The sequence below is a fragment of the Emydura macquarii genome, unplaced genomic scaffold (assembly GCF_026122565.2).
Source record: "Emydura macquarii macquarii isolate MOO-44397 ecotype Brisbane River unplaced genomic scaffold, CSIRO-AGI_Emac_v2 contig_2205, whole genome shotgun sequence".
Taxonomy (NCBI): domain Eukaryota; kingdom Metazoa; phylum Chordata; order Testudines; family Chelidae; genus Emydura; species Emydura macquarii.
In genome coordinates, this window is record NW_027132342.1 from 33,374,980 (window position 1) to 33,392,968 (window position 17,989).

At 39.9% G+C, this 17,989-nt stretch overlaps 1 protein-coding gene across 4 annotated transcripts in view; it reads right to left on the reverse strand.

Annotated features, from left to right (window-relative positions):
- Positions 1-17,989, reverse strand: part of TMTC2 (transmembrane O-mannosyltransferase targeting cadherins 2) — a 330,806-nt gene that overhangs the window by 197,203 nt on the left and 115,614 nt on the right. For all 4 annotated transcript variants that reach the window (XM_067559871.1, XM_067559869.1, XM_067559870.1 and 1 more), the window contains exon 2: positions 560-1,130. In XM_067559871.1, coding sequence (XP_067415972.1) covers positions 560-1,130 — 571 coding nt within the window. The remainder of the gene's footprint in view (positions 1-559; positions 1,131-17,989) is intronic.

Genomic DNA, 17,989 nt, shown 5'->3' on the forward strand with positions numbered 1-17,989 from the left:
CCCTGAGTTACCTCCTGAGAAACATTTCTTCTGGAGAAGGTTGTAATACATCTGCATGGCAGCTGTTACTCAGGGGAGAAATGGGAGGAGAAATGTGCCAGAGCGCTAAATTCAGGTCCTGTGCATTTCTGTTGAGCCTGAACATTAAGTGCTCTGTCCTTACTTGAGGGAGGCTTGTAGATTTATATCAACTGATGCATTTGCATATTAACCACAATAAGCTGAATTTGCAAGATACAAGAAGATAGTATCTAGCTTCTTTTTGCATGTTAAGTGCTAGATGGTAAACAGAGTGAGAAGTCTGGAAGAGATGGGAGCGAATGGATGAAGTACATCCCAAGCATGAAATGATGAGTAATACCACATGGTTTAAATGCCATAACATTTAAAAAAATTACTGAACTTTTTTAATTATACTTTCTGCATACGGCATCTGTGCTTACTTTGCAGAGGGCTGATGGCCCTGCTAAGTCATACTTGAAGATAAAGTTGACATCTGATTAATTTAGTGATTGTTGCTTTATAAACAAATAATTAAGTCAGACGGAGAGTCACTTACTTTATATATAGAAGAAATGATTTGGTGCATTTTCAGCCTGTGAAACACAAATATGTCATAAACCGCTGACACGGCTAGAACAGTCACTCCTTGTTCCTTCCACAACATGCTGCAGCCAGCACAGAGTCCCGTACCCAAGATCCAGCCCCAAGTGCTTGCTGAATGGCTTCTTGTAGAGCAATGTTTAATGTAACACATCAATGAGAGCAGAAAAAAGAGGCAGGCTCCAATGTCAGCCCTCCCTACAATTCCTGCCACTGCTTCAGTGTGGATGGGATGAGACGCGAACAGCAGGCCTGCGATTAAGGTCCAGTATCCATCCCCAAACAAAATTCTGGAGAAATTTGTGAAAAGACCTGTGACGGCAGCATGTAACAGGACATTTACAAGGTGGTAGCTCCAAGGGTCCATGCCTCCAATAGCATGATTAACGCGAAAGGAGAGAGTGCAGAGAGGTCGGTATGACTTATGACTGCCGCTGTGGGTGAGGAGGGTTCCCCAAAAATCATTGTAGAATATGTGGGTCCAGGGAGTTTCTGGCAGAAGATCCTGGTTTGTCTTGATAGCTCGGCTATTAAAAAAATAAAAACAAAGAAATGAATCAAACAGCCAGAAAGACACAAACGAGACGATACAATCATATTGCTATGGCAATGCAAACACGTCCTTGTTTTGTTATTCTTTATGTTGTGGAAGAAAGAAAATGGCATTATATTAATGCTGTTTTGCTTTGAGTTTTGAATTTTTACTCAAGTAAAAGAGGTGTTAAAAGTGTCTGTCTATTGTCTTTTTGCTAAAATAAATTTCCATATAAATTGGCTTTTTAAAACAACATTAGAAACCGAAGTTATGCTGGAGCCATTAAATTAAAACACCCTTCAATGACATTCATCTGAGTCCAACCCACGAGCAATCGCTTAAGATTTGATGGGTTATAATTAAATTTTAAAAAAATATGAAAAACTGACAAACATTGTTGAAACAAATGATCCTTGAGCAATTCAGAACTAAAACCCCAAACTGGCCTTTCACACTCAAATTTTAATATAGATGTTAAAATGATTCTTACTGTCATGAATGAGTAATAAACTACATGAAGTCATTAGACGTATGCCAATTTTGTGGTGCAGTATTGGCCAGTTCATAGACTTTCCTACGTATATTTTGCCTGACACAGAATTCTCAGCTAATGCCATAGCCCTGTCCACAAGGCAGTGTCTGTTAAGAATACAATTCCACTTTCTCTTTGAATATATTATAAGATTTACTACTCTATGAATTCTATGCTGTGGCTGCCTTACTGTAAAAATAAACTGTAGTGTAAGGGCTTAGTTTTATCCTTTTGCAGTCTGCATGCCTACTTTCAGCTCACTAGAAACCTGTCCAGCACGATCTTGGCAAAACTACTTATTCTTACAAATCCAATAATCTGCATTTACAAATCTCATTATAGGAGAAGGTGTTAGACCCACACAGCTCAAACAGATGGCCAGTGTTCAAATAATAGCTTGACACCATATTTGAAACCATCTTTATAAAATTCTTGTTTCAAGAAAAACATTCTTTGTTCTAAATACTAAGCACAAAAAAGACAATTATTATTATTACTAAACATTTATATTACAGTAGCACCTAGAGTCCAGTCAGGTCAAGGCTCCATTGTACTGGGAGCTGTACAAACATATAGTCTGTGACAGGCCCTGAAACAGATGGGCTCTATAACGAGCTAATCTGAACTAAGAGAGACTCTCCCCCCAACTGGAACTAAGTTTACACAACAGATAAGTCCAAACATTTACCAGAAACATCACATGGCACGAAGAGGCCACAGCTAATGCAACTCATTTGCCGAATCACATTAATTTTCACCAAGAGGCTGCAATATATTGTGGAAAAAACATGCACCAGTGAAGTGAAAAATCACTTTGCACGTCTTTCCAGGTGGCACAACAAACACAGTATTTGACATGGCACATTTCAGTGACACATCAGAGCAAAGGAGAAGATGAATAGTATGCCTTTTACTTCATAGACATGCCTCAGCAGTAATTAAAAGAAAAACCAACAAGTTTTAGAGTGCCCTGCTCTCAAAAGAGAGCATGGAATCCCAGCTCCATTGTAGTCTTATTTGATGGCCATACTTAACAGGATGGAGAACTCTATTCTGAAAAAGACTTGCTGGTCAAGGTGGATCATCAACTGAACATGACCTCCCAGTGTGATGCTGTGGAAAAAGGGCTAATGAGGTGCTTGAAAGTATAAACGGGGAATATCAAGAAGAAGGAGTTATAAAAACTCTATTTGGCATAGGTGTGACCACTACTGGAATACTGTGTCCAGATCTGGTGTCCATAATTCAAAAAGGATGTTGATTAATTGGAGAGGGTTCAGAGAAGAATCACCAAGAATGATTAAAGAATTAGAAAATATACCTTATAGTGAGAGACTCAAGGAGCTCAATCACTTTAGCTTAAAAAAGAGAAGCTTAAGGGGTGACTTGATCACAGTCTATAAGTACATATAGGAAAAGCAGAAATTTGATAGAGGGCTCTTCAGTCTAGTAGACAAAGGCATAACAAGATTCAGTGGCTGGAAGTTGGAGCTAGACAAATTCAGACTAGAAATAAGGCATACATGTTTAACTGTGAGGGTAATTAATCACTGGAACTTCTTAAGAACTGTGATGGATTCTCCATCACAAGAAACTTTTAAATCAAGATTGGATTTTTTTTTTCCTAAAAAGATATGCTTTAGTTCAAAACCAGATTTAATTCAGGGAAGTTCTATGGCCTGTGTTATTCAGGAAGTAAGATGATCACAAAGGTCTCATCTGGCCTTATAAACTATGAATGTGTGAAGTCAATGGACAAATTCCCACTGACTTCAAAGGGGCCATGATTCCACTCAACATGTTGAGAAAAAAGTTACTAGAACACTATGACTAATTCGCTTATTCCAGAAATGGTTTCTAAAATCTCCCAAATGAATTTTCATATTTCTGATTTTTTTCCAGGCAAATCAGTATACTTTTCCTTTGGAAACATTAAACTGACGTTTAGTGAAGATTTTTTTCAATAACATTGAACACAGAAATACAAGAATATGTTTTTTATTTTCACTTCTTCCACATGCGTGCGGGCACGCACGCACACATGCAAGAGATGGGTCAAAATCAACCGTCTTTAAATTTAGACAGGGGAAAGGAAAGGTTTGAAATTCAGATCTGGACATAAATGTTGAAGCTGAAGTCCATTTTGGCACTAGACAGGATAAAATAGACACTTCAGCTGGAAAAAATAAGAAGTGGCCTCAAGAGTCTCATATAGGCCCTCTGATTTTTATGCCATTATTTTAAGGAACTTGTCATGTGTGACAGTGCACATTTCTTTAATAAAAAATGACTATGTTAAATTGTAGCAACTCCATACAAATACTCTAACTGCCATGTAGCTCATCAGTTCCACTGTCTAAAGCACATTCCTATAATGCCTTTGCACATGCTTACTGTCTGCATGTCCTTTTGTCTCTGTGAATATGGAGGTTATGAAGAGGTCGCCATAAATCCTTTAAATATCTGATAATGCCTTTTAGAATACTTTTTGTAAAGAGCTCTCTCCCACTCCTTTACAACTAGACATGTCACTCGTATTCTTCTTCCCTCCAGAAGCTAACCATACCTTTCTCATATCTGAAAAAGTAGTATCTAGTCATGTGCAGCCCAAAACTACTGTCAGTCAAGTATTTTTACAGACTTAGCAACAAATCTGTCATAACTCTACCCCTTTTCAGTTTACAGCTCTTTACATAAAATTTTAAATGACAGCTTGCAGACACGGTATTGATCACACTCTGCTTAGGTACAGAATCCACCTGACATCCAGTGCATGCAAGCGAGATAGCAGATTCTAGCCTTTTCCAGTAAATGTATAAAAAACATAGAACTTGCTGGTTCTATAGCATTTGCTCAATGGTTTAAGTCATATCACAGTCTGTCTCCTCTGTTCCAAAATCTATAGTAATGAAAAAATGTATTCCCTCCAATTATTGTTTCTGAACTGTTCACAAGTAAAGGGGACTCTGTTAACGCTCTGGAGTATTAGGAAACGCAATTCAACAGACGTTAAGTGTCCTGTAGCAAACAGGCAGTCTCATATAGGCCACTGGCTAGCATTCAGCCACTACTGTTTCATATTACAGAATCCAATAAAAACATTCTTGGCCAACATTTTTGTCTTTCATTGCACAAAAGCATGCAGAAATACAATTTTCATATAAATATCAGAAGAACCAGGCAGTACTAAGGCATATTGTAAAATTCAAATTTTAAAAAGCAAGGAATAGGACGTTTCATTATTGCTGTCTGAAGACAGACAATACTACACAAGTATACCTAGAGTACATGAGCCCCAGAGTTCATTGAGAAAGTATTCTCCAATATCACCCATTAAAGGAGAACAGGTAAAGTAAAATGGGAGAGAAAAGTGAATTTTAAACTAAGATAAAGTATTTAAAAAAAAATGTTCCACAAAGTGGTAGTGACTTTCTGAGGTGCCATGAAACAGACTTACGGACACTCAATCCTAGGAAGGACAATAATCAGTTTACATCATAATAGTTCAGTAACGTTTCAAGAGGCAACTCCTTAGACCAAGGAAATGTACTTTTTCACCAGATGATCTAATCTTCTGACCATTCTGGAAGTTTACGAGATTTTCTTTCAACTGCACTATTCAGAACAGTCAGTGGCTCAAACTTAATAATCATACAGTAAGGTGGTCCGGACCCCAGTATCTGGGTTACCTGAACAACCAACTACCCATTAGTAATGATGCACTTTGCAGATGATAACTTAAACCTGAACACTGATGGAGGAAGAGTTGAAAGTCTATGGCTCTTACACTACAGGTTTAATTATTTATGGCATTTGTGATATTCTCAGAGAAAGCTGCTTCTCTTAAACTCTTATTAAAGGTGCAAGTGATAAAAAAGTGAGGTATCATAACATGAACTCACTAGCAAGAAGCAGCAGCCAGAAAAAGAAAGACTGGGGGAAATCAACAGACCTGAATAAAGGAAGAGATTATAATCCTCATACAGAGGCTTGAAAACATCTTTCCCCAAATTCAAAAATGGGTAAGAGAAAAGGAGGAACATAGTTCCAGACGTTTATTCTTCTTTCTTAAACATTCTCATTCATTTCCATTTTAAGTAAGTAGGGCACATACAGATAAAAATTACATTTCATGGCACATCAGAAAGGTACTCTTGGGAGTTGTTACTTCAAACTCCTTGGAGATGGACAAAAACTGCAGCATCTAATATCACCATTACTAGACTGAGCTGCAAGGACATTTGCAATACCAATTCCCCTCATACTAACAACTGTGCACCATGTAGGGTTAGCATTAAGTATCTTATCAAACCCCCCAAATAAAAAAAACCCAAAGGAGACTAATAAGCAAGCTTTTTTGTCTTTTTGTTACAATACTAAACTAAGAAGCAGAAATACTGGTCAATTTTGCTACCCTCACTAATGTTTAGCCAATTCAAGACCAACTTTAAGGGCAGCTCTTCTTAACACCTTGGGTTCCGCACTTCTGGGTTCTGCACAGATAGAAAGTAGTATTAATTGTTGGATCTGGGAAAGATTCTGGGATAAAAGAAACTACAAAATGCCACATTAGCACTTCCTTGTCCCTCTCTTGTAGCTAATAGTTTACTTCTGGATTATATCCTGCAGATTAGTCCAATCTTGCTAATGGGCATAATAAAAGAAACTCATCCAAACAAAAAAAATCTCCCTAGCACCAGATATCAAATATTTGTTTGCCTGTATCTGTGCACACCTAGGAGCACAATGTGACTCAAGCAAGATTGTTTCATCATACTCCAAGAATGTGAAAGATCCAATAATCCACACTCACAAAAATCAACAGATGTGTTTGAAATTAACTAGTGCTAAACTGATCCAGGTGTTATCACTGAGGTAAAAACCAGATGTGACATTTTAAAATGTTTTAACACATTAAGCCATGTGTCCAGCTTCAACATTGTTAATGGCCTCCACATGTTTAAAATGAACATCAGTATTTGAAGTACAGAACCCATTTTTACCCAAAGGAAAACACCTAAATACATGCAAGAGGCTATTTGTCCCGCTTGGACTCATGTGAAACAGACAGAAGTCTAGCAGCATGCAGTACTGGTAAAGCTCCATTTCTCTATTCTTGAGATCATTTTGGAATCCTGTAAGTCAGACCTCTGCCACTAAAACCACCAGCAAGCGTTACTGATACTTTGCAAAGTCAGAAAAATTATCCAAGTGCATATAATGTCTTAACCGCTTAGCGCAGCATCAACACATTAAAACTTGAGCTATTCAAATGCACAGGCGCTAAGGACTTAGGCCTGAATGAATGCTCAAAAGGAGTTAGGCATTGTGATACAACACCTAGCTTTTACGCATGTAGAAAATTACAGGAACAACACTGAGATTCACAAAGCCTGAGTTAGGCACCTAGACTCCCTATACAATGAATGAGGAGAGACAGGCCTCAGACTGAGATCCACAAAAGCCAGCACGGGAGGCATGGAGCCACCTAACCTAGCCAATGGGAGATACTGACAAGGGGTGTCCTAAACCCTTCTAAATCCTTCTCACAGAGATATACTTGTATCTGATTAAAAGGGAAAAGCTACAATATAGAAACATAAAATCAGGATCAAACTTATTGCTTTATACTATGCCTAGTAAACTTCTGCCAATATTATGGATCTTTCATATGGAGTATAAAAAGATTGCCTGTGTCACACTGAGGACGTTAACACTGAAGAGTTATCTTGTGTAATGTAACACAAGTAAGCAAACAAGAGCTATGTACTGAATATGTTGCTGGTATATAGGCCCCAGAATAAGATCTAAAAATGGTTATAGTATTGATAAGTCTTGGAACATCAGTAACAAACCACAGCAAACCCTACTATCATAGTGCAGACTGGGAAAAAAAAAACCAACATGTTTAAGGCCATTCTTACTCAGAAACTGTCACAGTTCAGAAAAACCACTTAAGCACAGGCTTAAGCTGAGGTGAGCAATATGAACATAAGAATGGGCATACTGGGTCAGACCAATGGTCCATCTCACCTAGCACCCTGTCTTCTGACAGTGCCAGATACTTCAGAGGGAATAAACAGAACAGGGCAATTTATCAAGTGATTCACTCATCATCTAGTTCAAGTTTCCAGCAGTCAGAGGTTTAAGGACACCTAGAGTATATGGTTGGGTCCCTGATCATCTTGGCTAATAGTCATGGACGGATTTATCCTACGTTAACTTGTTTAATTGTTTTGAACCCAATTATACTTTTGGCCTCCACAACATTCCTTGGGACCAAGTTCCACAGGTTGACTGTGTTGTGTGAAGAAATACTTCTTTATTTATGTTGGTTTTAAACCTGCTGCCTATTAATTTCATTGAATGATCCCTGGTTCAGGTGTTATGCGAAGGAACAAAGAGCACTTCATTACCGACTTTCTCTACACCATTCATGATTTTATAGACCACTATCATATTCCCCCTTAGTAGTCTCTTTTCCAAGTTGAACAGTCCCAGTGTTTTTAATTTCTCCTCATATGGAAGCTGTTTCATACCCATAATCAATTGTGTTACTCTTCTCTGTACTTTTTGCAATTCTAATATATCTTTTTTTTTAAATGGAGCAACCAGAACTGCATAAAGCAGCGGTTCTCAACCTTTTTTTCCCCCGAGTACCACTCGGGTCAGGTACAGTCAGGTCAAGTACCGCTTCACCTGACTGTACCTGGCCCGAGTGGAACTCGGTAAATAAGCGGGGAAAACACTTTCGGCGGCGGTGGGGTTGCATGGAGGGATCAATGCCCGCCGCCGAAACCCTGCCGCCATTTGACCGTTTTCGGCGGCAGGGTGGGTGGGACTTTCGGCGGCAGTGGGTTTTCTCGGCGGCAGCGGGGGGAGGATTTGGCGGCGGCAGGGTTTCTCGGCGCCAGCGGGGGGGGAGGATTTGGCGGCGGCAGGGTTTCTCGGTGCCAGCGGGGGGGGGGGGGGTTCGGCGGCAGCGCGCTTATGCGGCGGCGGCGAGGGGGGGGATTCGGCGGCGGAATCGGCGGCGGGGTTCACCTCGCGTACCACCGAGCCATCTTCCGCGTACCACCGGTTGAGAACCGCTGGCATAAAGCATTCAAGGTGTGAGCCTACCACAGATTTATATACTGGCATTATGATAGTTTCTGTCTTATCTGTCCCTTTTCTAATTGTTCTTAACATTCTGTTAGCTTTCTTAACTGCCACCACACACTGAGCAGATGTTTTCACAACTATCCACAATGACTTCCAGATCTCTGTCTTGAGTGGTAGCAGCTAATTTAGACCCCATCATTTAGTCTGTATAGCTGGGATTATGTTTTGTATGATTATGTGCATTACTTTGCATTTATAAACATGGAATTTTATCTGCCATTTTCCTGCTCAGGCACCCAGTTAAGTGAGATTCCTTTGTAACTCTTCACAGTTCGCTTTGGACTTAACTATCTTGGGTAATCTTATATCTTCTGCAAACTTTGCCACCTAACTGTTTACACCATTTTCTAGATCATTTATGAATGTGTTGAACAGTGCTGGTCCTAGTACAGACTCTCGGGGGAGCCCATTACCTCTCTCCTCAGTGAAAACTGACCTTTTATTCTCAACCTTTGTTTCCTATCTCTTAGCCAAATTACTGATCCATGAGAGGACCTTCCCTCTCATCCATGACTGCGTATTTTGCTTAAAAGACTTTGGTGAGGACCTTGTCAAAGACTTTCTGAAAGTTCAGGTACACTATATCCTAAACTTCATTTGAGTCTGTTCCTATATACTGAAGAGACATCTTGTCTCAGTTTGATGAGCCTCAAATATCCTCTTTGGTTTTTAACCTGACAAAAACCATCCTCCACACACCCACCCACCCACCCACCCACCCACACGAAATCTGAAGCACTAATTAGGAGGACTATTGCATAGCATATCATATCATAGCACTGCTTTAATATCCAGAGATAAGGGGGAAAATTAATGTTGAGGAGTAGTGGGAAAGCTAATTAATATCTTCTGTGGTTGAGTATTTTCAGGCTGCTCTCAGAAGGTGACAGATAAAGGTAGGATAAGGAGAAGAATGGCTCCTGTCTTAGAGAAACTTGGGGAGCAGACAATCACTTGCTGTGCACAACCTCTCTCTACGCAACTTTATTGAAACAGATATTTAAATCTTTAAACCAGAAAAATGCTTTCTGCTCCTCTCTCTGTCAGTTCATCATGGTGTTTATTTCCACACAATACTTTATGGCTAATTCTGTTCTGATGTGATTTCAAGATATTGAGCTCTGCATGATGAACACTTAGGTTATTCTTTTGTGGTACTTTGCAGGCCAGCCAGTAGTTTGGAAATAGCTCAGGATTTTGATATAAAATTTAATGCCAGTTCCTGATACATGACCAGAATTCATATTTAGAACCTCCGCTGACCTTTCAAATCTATTTTAGTTGATAAAAGTGGGCCCAGCAGGCCTTACTAGATTTACTGCTCCATGGTGGAACATGATACTACACTACTTCTCTTCCTTACTTTCCTTTTGAAAAAATAAAATAACTTCTATCGCATCTACATACAGCAACTCAGAACAACAGTACAACTATCTTTAACTAAAGAAAATCTGAGGCATTTCAAGACTCCAAAATGTAACAGCCACAGTAATTAAAGGATACAGACAAAGCAGTTTTGACTCTCTTATCTAGATTTATAAGATGGGCATGATGAAATTCCTTGTTTTACAAGCAACCTTCTGACTGTACATTGAAACAGTAAATAAATCTGAGGAATAGCTGAGACAATTTAGGATCACTATGTGCTATTAAAGTTGTGCTATTCATGCAGCAATAGTCACTCATTCAAACACATTTTTGTTCTTTTGAGTAGACTGGGAAAAAGTTATTTGTTTTTGAAGAGGAAGGAGTTTCTCTCGTACATATTTGTGTCAGTCATTAATTTTGAAAAACTAATTTTACTAACCTTGTTTGTACAAAACGTTTTGCAATTAAACAAAATATTTTGCTGCAACTAAATTCCAGAAAGCTCGAATATTGCAAATACTAGTTTCTAAATGCAGGCCTCTGCCACACAGTAAGATTTTAACTTTAGAGTTAAGGCTTAAAAAGGGATTTCTGTGAACCAACCTAAAAGGTCCTAGAATCCTGGGTTTTATTCCTAGTCAGTGAGACATGCTTGGGAGTGTACAGAGGTACAAATACAGAAATGAATATAGAGGAAACTTCTCAGACCACAATGAGGACACAAACATGTCTACTTACCTTTTCTCAAAGAGGATAAAAAGTGCTTACTTACAGAAAATATGCTCCTTTCCTTAAACCTTGTATTTATTTACCCAAAAAAACCTTAATTAAATCAGGACCTGGTCTATGCACAAAGTTGCATGGTTCAAGTAAAGGTGTTAATTTAAACCAAAGTAGTTAAACCTCTGCACATACAAAGTTTCACTGTCTTATGTGAATTTAAACCTGGCTTATATCTGATTGGCTTGCACCTAGAAGACCTGGTTTACATATAAAAATGCACCAGTTCATATTGATCAAGTGAAATTATTATCAGCATAATCATTAGGTAAGTCAAGAACAACAGCCAGACAAACTTCATAATACCCAAAAAGACACCTCCAAAAATTCTTTGTGAAATTTTTTACTTTTGCTGCCCCTTTTCTGCCAGGGCCTGGGCTATGAAATGTCATACACCTTTTGTGATGACAATGCATTTGTCAGCTCTCTCCCACATTCTCACATCTCAGCCCAATTATCACACATCCAGCTGAGCTATGGAGAGGCAGCAGGCATTTGCCTACAATTCTGACTTTTGACCACTAGAAGGTGCTAGTGAGCAAACAGCCATCCTCCTCCTCTTCCAGCTCCTGCTAATGGATCCTAATAAGAGACAAGCACCTGGGAGTTGGTGTCAGCTGAAAGAGAAGGCCACTGGGGTGGAAGCAGACAGAGAAAGAGAGAGCGCAGTTCAATCGTAACATACAGTATCAATTCTCTGTTGACCCAGCTGCATTTACAGCGGGGATTATGTCGACCTAACTAGGTCACACGGGATACGAAATTTTCACAGCTATGTAGCTAGTTTGACCTAAATTCTAGGTGTAAACCAGGCTCCTAATTACCTACCTCACTTTGAAAATGGGATTTAGGGCTTTACGGTAAAATGACAAAAAAACACCCAGTTAAGCACCTGCATAACCTTAAGAACCTGAATCAGACATGAAGTTTAATGCCTATTCTGAATTTGTAGGAACAAACATATTCCATACATTCAGTATATGTTAGTCTGGCTAACTTACAAAACTAAATTTAAAACCGTGCATTTCTGAAAGGGATACACATCAATTAAGTAGTATTGAAGCATTTTAAATGTCTTATTTGGTGTTACATATAGAGCAAAGCATTTGTTTTCCCAAAATAAGATGTCTAATCAGCAAAATTTCTACAGAATAAAAGGGGCCAAAATCTGGTTCAAAAAGGTTCATAAGGACTGGAGCTGAACTTTATCCGTAGGCTAAAGTGTCAGACGTGTCAGACAAATTCCTGTGAGCTTTCCTTTTAGCATACTGAACAGACCTCACCAGAGAGTCATGTCAAAATCAATTTGAAAGAGCTTTTCATGAAAGGTATACTCTACCTAATAAATAAATAAATCATTAATAAAATGAGACCAGCCAATAATTAAAACAATACTTGTCCCTGCAAAAATGTGCCTGATTTCAAATGAATGGTGCAATTATTGTGCTTATATATAGATGAATATAATATAGTCTTTCCATCTCTTACTTCCTATAGAGAAGCACCTTGGGACACCTTACACGACCTTTGCTAACATAGCACCCACCCTGTTAGCAGGTGTTGATCCTGCTGGGAAAGAGTAAAGTGGGTTCTGCAGACTCATTTGGTGCAGGTGCCACTTAGCTTAAAGGAAGGAAGTGGGAGTGGCTTGCTGGGGAGAGGGCACTTCTAGGGTATGGCTGCAGAGTCATGAAGGGAAGAGCTTTGGAGAACAAAGCGTGGGCTAAATGTTTGGTGTTAACTTAATTTCTTCTTGAGAAAGCCCAACCACAGGAAAAAGGGACAAGTTTGGTGGTAGTACAAAGGAAGGATCAAGAATCACAATTAGTATGTAAAAGTTCGGAAATGCAGGCTAAATAATTATTTTTATATTTAAGTTTTAATTGGAAACATTCAAAAGGCTTTTATTGGAGATTAGAAGATTACATCAAAAGCCATGAAAAAAAAAAAGATAGGTCATCAGAGAACATAGGGCCAAATTCTGATTTCAATTACATTAGTGTAAATCCAGATTAACATTGTAATAACCCTTGGTTTACCTTCATGTCACAGAGAACTGAATCTGGCAAGGGAAGGGACTGGCTAAAATACAGCTACATCCAAACTTTAGGCTCAATCCTGTGAAGCCATGGGAATTTGCTATCAACTTCAACTGGAGCAAGTTTTTAGTCTTTCCGTAGAATTTTTATATTTCCAAGCACAAAACCAGAAATTATTCATTTCTAAATTTTGAAAACAGCTCTTGGGAGGTGGATGATGAGCAAAAGAAAGCGAGCATTCAAGATAAACAAACTATTAGCAGAAATCATGCCTCAGATCAACCTTACTTGCTATAACAGTGCCATTGCACAAAGATGAGGTGAATGAACCAGCCTGGAACTGAAGCAGTGGCAGATTTCTGAAACATGTCCATCTGATTCCATGCTAGAGCAACTGATGGGATATATATTTTTTGCACTAGTTACATGACCACACTGGTGTTCTATTCAGCTAGTTCAGGACAGATTTGCTGTGCACAACTTCAGTTGCCTAGGTTTGTTAGTTAGCTTCTTTAGGCATGAGCATTGTTGCAAAAACAGTCTTTGCCCCGCTGTAGTATAAATACTGAGACTAGACAAATGCGGTGAATACTTCGTATTATAAATTAACACATTTTCTACAAATGTTGCTCTTAAAGCACTTTCAGTCTAGTCATCTTTCTCTTCCCAAGTTTAAACCTGCCCTAAACCATAGAAATAGAAATAAAGCACTAATCTTCCTTCTAGTTACAACAGTAACATCCTACCTTAATTTAACATGCTGTCCTAACATAAAACTTGTTGCAATATGCTTTTCAGAAGCTGAAACTCCATCCTCCCTTTTGCCTACCCACAACCCTAGCAACTCAGAGCCAGCCTTCAGTTTGCAGTTATCACCTTCTCTCTGGTAGTAACTCGGATGCTGTACAAAAATTAACAGCTATTTTTCAGCAAGTTTTGCTTTTCCTAAGGAACATCTAGTTGAAACATGAAACTGCTTTTGCAATTCTACTAAAAGCCAGACCCACCGGCAAACTCTTTGGCTCAGTGCCCTAGTGCAATGTTAGAGTATATTCACCTTTCACAACAGCAGCGCACCAAGAGTAATGTATCTTTCTCTAGCAGCTGAAGCATCAAAGCGCCACACAAAAGAATAGGCTATATCAAGACTAGTCCTCTCAACAATGACCGCAGTAAGTTCTGCGCATAAAGTGAAGGCAGAAAGGAGAGCTGAGATATAGGAAGACAGAAAGCCTTATATGATTATCAAAACCATTAAAATATATTCAATGTAAATCTTCAAATATACAGGAGAACAGCATTCTGTGAAGCCCTCTTATAAACAAGTAGTGGATTTAGAACTTCTATAATAATATTCTAAGTTTATTTGGATATTTTCTGTATGAATATATTGATAAATCAACAGGAGAAAAAACAGAATGTTTCAAAACCAGCCACCTCTCTGCAAAAACTTGAGCGTTGTTAATGCCAGGAATATTAGCATTGTATATTTCGCCCCGTGTCCTGTAGCTAACTTACAAAACTGGTTGGAGCAGGACAGGAAAAGGCCTGCAAACAGATGAGGTCAAAGGAACTCTGGAAGGTTTAAAAAGGAGCATGTTCTCAAGAGGAGGGTAGTTGTTCAGGGTAACCAGACAAAGATACAGGGACCCACTGGAGGTGTCTGAAGGACATGAGCACAGTCTGTTTTAAAATCCTTTTTCTTTAATGCATTATTCCTGCTATTAAAACAAACCATTCTTTCGGTTTAAGACCGAGGTCTTCAATCTGTGGGGCATGCCCCTCCTAGGGGGGCGTGGAGGAATGTTCAGGGAGGGCATGGGCCAGGGCCCGGGTCCACTCCCGGGAAGAGCAGGGAGGGAGCACCACACAGGCTTGCTCTGCGCCCCCTGGCCACACTCCCCCCACCCAGTGCCTGGCCACCCCCCCCAGCCCCTGCCTCAGTCCACAGCCTTGATGCCTGGCCCCTGGGGTGCCCGGGGACAGCCTTGATGTCTGGCTCCCAGACACAACCCTGGGCCGAACACAGCCCCACTCCCAGCCCAGCTGGGGGGAGCAGGCAGGTGTGGACAGGGGTAAAGGGAGGGCATAGGGGTCAAAAGTTTGAGGACCACTGGTTTAAGATGACTGTTTCTCACCCCACCCCAGAAGAATCTTGCTCTTCCCGCTTTCCCCCCGCCCTGGCAGAAGCTTTCCCCCACACACATACCCATGGCAACAGGGCTGGAGGAGTTCTGTGCCCCTGACTATTATTTGGGGGGGGGGTCCATGTCCCTGCTTGCTTCCCTTTGTGCATACCCCTAATACCACTTACCATAGACATCCAAAGGAAAGAACCACAGGTACCAGCACTCAGTTGGACTTGTAGGGCAAGCACAACTGATAAACAGTATTATAATTCGGGGTCCAAACTAAGAGTGGGAAACCTGTGGAATTCTACTCTGGGATAGGTAAAGGCTCAAGGTATAACACCTGAGGAGTTGCTCTCGGAGACCTGAAAGGAGACAGAGGTGCAGCTAACCCTGTAGTCATGGTAAGATATATACCTAAATAGGAGACCTGCTCCGCTTCTGCAGCAACTTTCATGGCTTTCTACCGCGCCCACACCTCTTAAAGCAATATACCCCTTTCCCTGGCAAGTCAAACCGTGCCCTACTGCGTAAGGTGTAGTGCAGTCATTGATTGCAGTGAAGGGTCATAATGGAAATCACTGTTCCATGAGCTAAAAGGGAAGTGACAATGGGATATAATATCTGACCTTGACTGGAGAGATTATTTTCCCATAGAGAAATTTAATTAATTAATTTACATAATTAAAATGAGAGGAGAGCAATCCCCTAGTTTTGTTTCAGGGGATAGCAAGCCCCCCATGAATCTTGATAAAAACTGTAGGGCAAACTTATTACCTACAGACCCAGGGAAGGCTGGAAGCAGGGAGGCTTCAATATGTCTCTTCATTGTCTCCCATAGCATTACAAGCCATCAAAAGTTTAATGAAGAAAATTATAATCTGTCAGGGCATGTAAAACAGCAGGATGTGTTTCTTCATATTAAAACCAACCTAGAACAACAAGGAGTAAACTGCTTCTGCACAACTTTTTCTCTTTCTGAAACTCACTATTAATCTCACTACACAGTTTTAAATTTTACAGATTTATTTCTCCCACAGAAAATTAGTTGTTTTCAATAATAAAAAAAGCTGTGTATGCTTCTATAAATTCCCCAGACTCCTAGTGTATTGCAATGCAGCAAAAGATACCAAAGGGTGAATTTTATCATCGCACAGTAGCTACATAAGGCGGTGATGCCCGAAGCCAAAAGGATGTTACTCGCAGGAGTAATTGCACATCTAGGGCTATGGCTACACTGACGGTGGCAAAGTCACCGCCATCAGATTTATTTCTCTGGATCGACTGAGTGGTCAGTGAAGACCCGCTCAGTCTTTACAGAAATTGACGTACTAAGACCACCTTCACAAGTGGTGTAGCGCTGCGTCGAAGTGCAGTGAAGACGGTGCGCAGAAGATGAGCAGAGAAGTCGACAGGATTTATGCAAGTTGCTTTCGTAACTCCCGTCGACTGTCGCCGAATCTCAGAGGTAAGTGTAGACAGGGTCTCACTTACCAAAAAATGTAGCACTGAATGATCATTGGCATGCATATTAATTTTATTCATTGCTAAGAAAACTAGTTTGACAAGGATATTAGCATTCGGTATGCAACTATTTTGGAATATTTACCAAGCTACAATCTTGGTTGTGCAATGCACCACCCATCACCTCCCATTCAGCTATGCATTCTCGGCACTAAAACAGAACTTGAGAATTCCCAAATTCTAGTCTTGTAAGCTAGAACTTGCAGAAGAAAATAAGACTTAGCAGCAGAAGCAATCCCTGAGGCTATTGTGGAGGCAGACATTGGTATTTCCCCAGAAGCCAGCAGACCAGCTCAAATCATTAAACCTGTTGGTTTTAAAAGTTTGAAGTCCCCATACACTAAATGTAATAATCAGAAAGGCCCAGGCATAAAAGGAGAACTGACTTGGATTCCAGCATTTCAGATAATCAGAATATGTAACTGTTTAGTTAATTGAAATGGGGATCTTAGATACACAAGCTGGTTTTTCAAAGCCACATGCCAACGCACAGATGAAAGTCTAAATTAAAAGTTTACTTCGTTGGCTGATGTTCTGGAGGTTTATATATAGAATCAAGTCAGGTGACGTATTTCCAATAGCTATAAAAATATAAAATAAACATCGGGTTCAATGACCTCAGAGATGTGCATATTTATGGTCGTGGCCCCAGGCAACCCTGAAATCAACAATTCCATTAGGTCAGAGTTGGCGGCACATACCCAAGCTTCTGCTAAGAGTAAAAGATTTTAGACAAACCTTCCCTTGTGCGTTTATCTGAGCCATTTGGAGTCAGGGCCACCCATCAATTACAGGTGTCCTGTACTAAGCAAAAAGAAGCTGCTCAGCTAAATCCTAACTTAACATACCCACTCTCTGCTGTGAAACGTTAGCTCTTTAAGTGAGATGCAAAGGACCAAAAAGGGAAGAAAAAGGAAAAAGTGACCTTAATATGAAACACCAAGTTATCTAGAGATATTTTATGTCCATTTTCTCTATGGCTGAGTCACCCAACATTTCTGATACTATTTAATTACAAGAATAAGATAAAGAACATAAAGGTCTCCTAGTAGGTCAAAGGGAATATATGACTAAAATGTGGAGCTGTCCAGTGTTATGAGGAAGAGATGAGAGATAGCATCGATGACTATCACAGAACAAAGAAAGTACATGATGGCATTGTGCTCTATGGTATCTGGAAATCACAGGATCTCTTGCTCATTTCCTTCTCCAAGGTGCAAAGAGCTGTGCTAGCTAATCAAAAACAGTAAATGCCACAAAGGACTGGGGACACTAAAATCACAAATTCCCATTACCACAAAGGTCAATTTAAATG